Source organism: Parasteatoda tepidariorum, chromosome 4 (genome assembly GCF_043381705.1).
Source record: "Parasteatoda tepidariorum isolate YZ-2023 chromosome 4, CAS_Ptep_4.0, whole genome shotgun sequence".
In the NCBI taxonomy this organism is placed as follows: Eukaryota; Metazoa; Arthropoda; class Arachnida; order Araneae; family Theridiidae; genus Parasteatoda; species Parasteatoda tepidariorum.
This window is the reverse complement of record NC_092207.1, coordinates 64,690,472-64,694,677: the sequence shown is the minus strand read 5'-3', so window position 1 is coordinate 64,694,677 and position 4,206 is coordinate 64,690,472. Positions and strand designations below refer to the sequence as shown.

At 29.9% G+C, this 4,206-nt stretch overlaps 1 protein-coding gene across 1 annotated transcript; it reads right to left on the bottom strand.

The window, feature by feature from the left end:
* Positions 1-237: 237 nt before the first annotated feature.
* LOC107455031 (zinc finger protein 85-like) lies at positions 238-1,245 on the bottom strand. Its single transcript, XM_071180364.1, has one exon. It carries the CDS (start codon positions 1,243-1,245, stop codon positions 238-240), a length of 1,008 nt encoding a protein of 335 aa, XP_071036465.1.
* Positions 1,246-4,206: the final 2,961 nt, after the last annotated feature.

The following is a 4,206-nucleotide window of genomic DNA, read 5'->3' as shown; positions in this document are numbered from 1 at the left end:
ATTAGACAATCTAGCCTTCAGCACTTACCTGCCCAGTGGTACATTTAAACACAAGCATACTATCGTATATTCTGCATATAAACTTAAGTTTTTCATGCTCTTACATACCGGTACAATTTAGAGTTTATTTAAATTATCTTTCTGTGTCAATGCTTTATCTCACACAGCATTAAGTTTTCTCTCCAGTATGAACAAGTGAATGTCTTTTTAAACTGGATTTGAGTGTGAATGTTTTGTTTAACATGAGAATAGCACCTCTACAGCATGAATAGCAGAGTGTTTATTTAAACCGGCTTTGCGTGTGAATGTTCTATCACACTTATTACATAAATAAGGCTTCTCTCCAATATGAACAGCACAGTGTCTATTTAAATTAGCTCTCCTTGTGAATGTTTTATTGCATTTACTACACGAATAAGGTTTTTTTCCTCCATGAGCAAAATAGTGATCATTTAAGTCAGCTTTCCATGTGAATGTTTTATAGCACATAGTACATGAATTAGTTTTCTTTGAAGTATGAACAACAGAATGTTTATTTAAATTAATTTTCTGTGTGAATGCTTTATCGCATATATTGCATGAATATGGCTTTTCTCCAGTATGAACAACATAATGTTTACTTAAACTGGCTTTGTGTGTGAATGTTTTAGCACAAACACTACATGAATAAGGTTTCTCTCCTGTATGCACAACAGAATGTTCATTTAATGTAGCTTTACGTGTGAAAGTTGCATCGCATATGCTACATGAATAAGGCTTCATCCCAGTATGATTAAGAGAGTGCTTGTTTAAATTAGATTTATCTGTAAATGTCTGATCACATAAACTGCATGCATAAGGTTTCTCTCCAGTATGCACAACATAGTGTTTATTTAAACTAGTTTTCCATCTGAATGTTTTATGACACACACTGCATGAATAAGGCTTTTCTCCAGTATGAAGAACAAAATGGTCATTTAAACTTGCTTGCCGTGTGAATGTTTTATTACACACAGTACATGAGAATGATTTTGCTCCAGTATGTATAGCATAGTGTTCGTTTAAACTGGCTTTCTGTCTGAATGCTTTATCACACAAACTACATGAATAAGGTTTTACTCCAGTATGAACAACATAGTGTCGATTTAATGTGCTTTTTTTCCTAAATGTTTTAGCACACAAATCACAGGGATATGGTTTCTCTTTAGTATGAATAAGACAGTGCTCATTTAAGCTGCTGTTTTGAGTGAATGTTTTGTCACACATACTGCATGAATAAGGTTTCTCACAAATAAACTAAATTAATTAAAATATATTTTATCATTCTCACTGCATAAACAATACTACCTCAAGGTAGGAACAAAACTGTCTTTTAAAAGAGAGAATATTTAATCATGAAGAGCATAGTGTTTAAACTGGCTAGGTTGCTTAGAGTAAGTTTTATTATGCAAGTTTTACAAATAACTTTCCTATTAAATGGAACTACTTGTACGTTCTGACTAGTTTTTTACACAAATAATGAATAAATTACATCTTTGTGGGTACAGGTTTTCTTGAGCAATCTTTAAGATTATGTTTTGTTGTTTATCAATGAAAGAGTAAGTTTTATTGCTATCATTCCGCACGAAGCTTCTAAAAAATATGCGGAAATTTAATAGTACCCATTTCAGAATTAATGCTTATTTTCAATACAAAACAGATTTTTTTTTTTTTATAATTATAAGTAAAAAATTTTTTATCAAGTTCGAGCTCTTTAATAAAAACGCATGAAACAATTATGCATGACAACAAAACGTATTAACAAAATTTAACTAATATTCGATTATTTATCAAATTCAACACCAATGTTTGTATGAGTATAGTAAAGTGCGGCGTGCTCTCTACTTTAGCTTCTTATAGCACTGCGTTTCAATAGGTAAGGTTTAATTTAGCCTAACAAGATTTATTTGATGCTACCACGAAGTCCAAGTTAGCCACTTTGTTATGATTGTTCAAGAAAACCCAATGTTTGTTTATTGTTTGCTTATAAATTGTGCAGCGAGCTATATGCATTAGCTTATAGCTTTGTGTATAACATGCCTTTACCATACTGTCTTGAATGCCTGACTTGTGATAACCCTATAATTTGTGAACAACTGAAATGGATAATCACCAAGCAAATTCTATCGCCAAAAGCTTGGTTGGCAGAATTTTGAACTAATATATCCAGGGCTAAAGAGAATAGAAGGGCTGGTTCACTCCTTTACAGAAACTCTCGCCGCTCCAATCTTCCGATTTTCTCTAGTGACGTACTTTGGCGCAAACTTCGCACTTTTACTTCAAGAACGGAGCGTTCGGCCTTAATAGCTCTAACTAATATTGAAACATTTCTTTTTGTGACATATTCTAAGACATTTGTTATTTTTTTCTATAATCACTTTCCTCAGTTTTTTGCAGTGAATTTACGAACTATTACCGAAATGCCAGTTTGCGCGATTGCAACTTGTAAAATTTCTGATAGAAAAACAAAAGGAAAAAATATAATTTTACGAGTGTTCCCTAAAGCAAATGAACAACTATGTAAAGAATGGATTTCGTAATGACACAGTTAATATAAAACAGCAATACGTTTATTTTATCGTTAAGAACTGTTATAAAAATTCATTGTCTAAATAGAAACCTCCTCGTTACTTCAAAAAGAAAGGTAGGTGAAAAAAATTGATAAAGTCAAAGAAAATTAAAATGTAAATAAAAAGTATAAATAAAATACATAGTATATAGTTGAAATTCTCTTAATTTCATAACATATTTTTAATGTAGTTATTCTAAATATTTATGATTTTTTTAAAAATTATATTCTCTTGAATTTAAATATCTATAAATTATATCATCGTAAATTTAAATATCTATAAACAATTGTAAGATTTCTAATGTCCTTATGAGCTTAAATTATTATTTTGTTTCAGTAATTAGCGTTTAAGGTTGATGTTTCCTAATGATTAAGTATGAACAAATTAATGGCGTATTTTAAAATCAGGGAGTCTAAATTTAACTCAACTTATTGTTATAAAAAAATATGTAGATAAAAAAGTGTCGATATAGGCTTTCATTTTTCTTAATAATTAAAGTTAAAACTGAAGTTTTTAAAATATATTATTTATAGTGTCATTTTCGCCAACTAGTAAAATATTTTTATAACTTTAAAATGGTATTTTTTTTTAATATAATGGCCAAGAGGGTTTTTTTGAACTATGTTTATGAACAGAAATAATGTGTTAATTACGTAAAGTTTGAAAGCTAATAACCAGAAAAAGTCTAACTTATTTTTACAAAGAGAAAGATGCAAAGTTATCATAATATCTTCGCTTGCGATCTACGAGATCTGTGGACACAGTGGCGTCACGAGGAGGGAAATCGTAGCTTCAGCTCTAAGAGCGGAGTGAACTAGCCCTTCTATTCTCTTTAGCCCTGTAATATATCAGTAAAGTTTGAACTGCAGTGATGAAACGAAATCTCGAAGAAATATATACTTTCCTGATCACTTTCCTGAAACTCTACCATATTCTCAAGATCAATATTTAATAATGAACAAAAAAATAACGAATAAATTAATAATGTTTTGGATAGAACAATTTTTTTTTCTTTAAGAAAAACCGGTAAAATAATTTATATCATGAATTAAAATTATTTAATAAAACTATTAAAAAGTATTTTACAAAAGCTTTCTTAACAATTGATTAAATGTTTGCAATGAACAATAAAAAAATGCCACTTTTGTTCCACAATTATGCTAACGTTGTAAAAAAAAATAACTGAATGGTTTTTTTAATACGCTTATAGATAACATTACAAATATCATGCAATCATTTTACCATTAAAAGCATTCTCAATAAAAAATTATTTTTCATCGCTTTTTAAGGTTAGCAAGTTCCTTTAGGTAAAACGTTAAATGTTTGTATAATGCATTTTAACTCACACACACACATATATATATAGTGCTTGCTTGTTCATCAATCCCATGTCTGCTTCTCTTTCAGCATTAGCGATATTTTTTGAAGTTATACTTCTTATGCGACTTCCAACAAGGTAGGATCCAGTTTTCCCTCATTCATTTCCATATTGTTTTGGATCTCAATTGTAAAAAATGAGTGAAAACAATGCGATAGATTTAGGGTTTTGTCAAGGTACGTCTCTTGTGAATATCAATTGATTGTTAGGTTTTCTCTTTTGAAATTACATTATGACGCA

Bases quoted from the DNA above. Each gene is read 5' to 3' on its own strand.
- LOC107455031 (XM_071180364.1), bottom strand. From the start codon at position 1,245: ATGTGTGACAAAACATTCACTCAAAACAGCAGCTTAAATGAGCACTGT.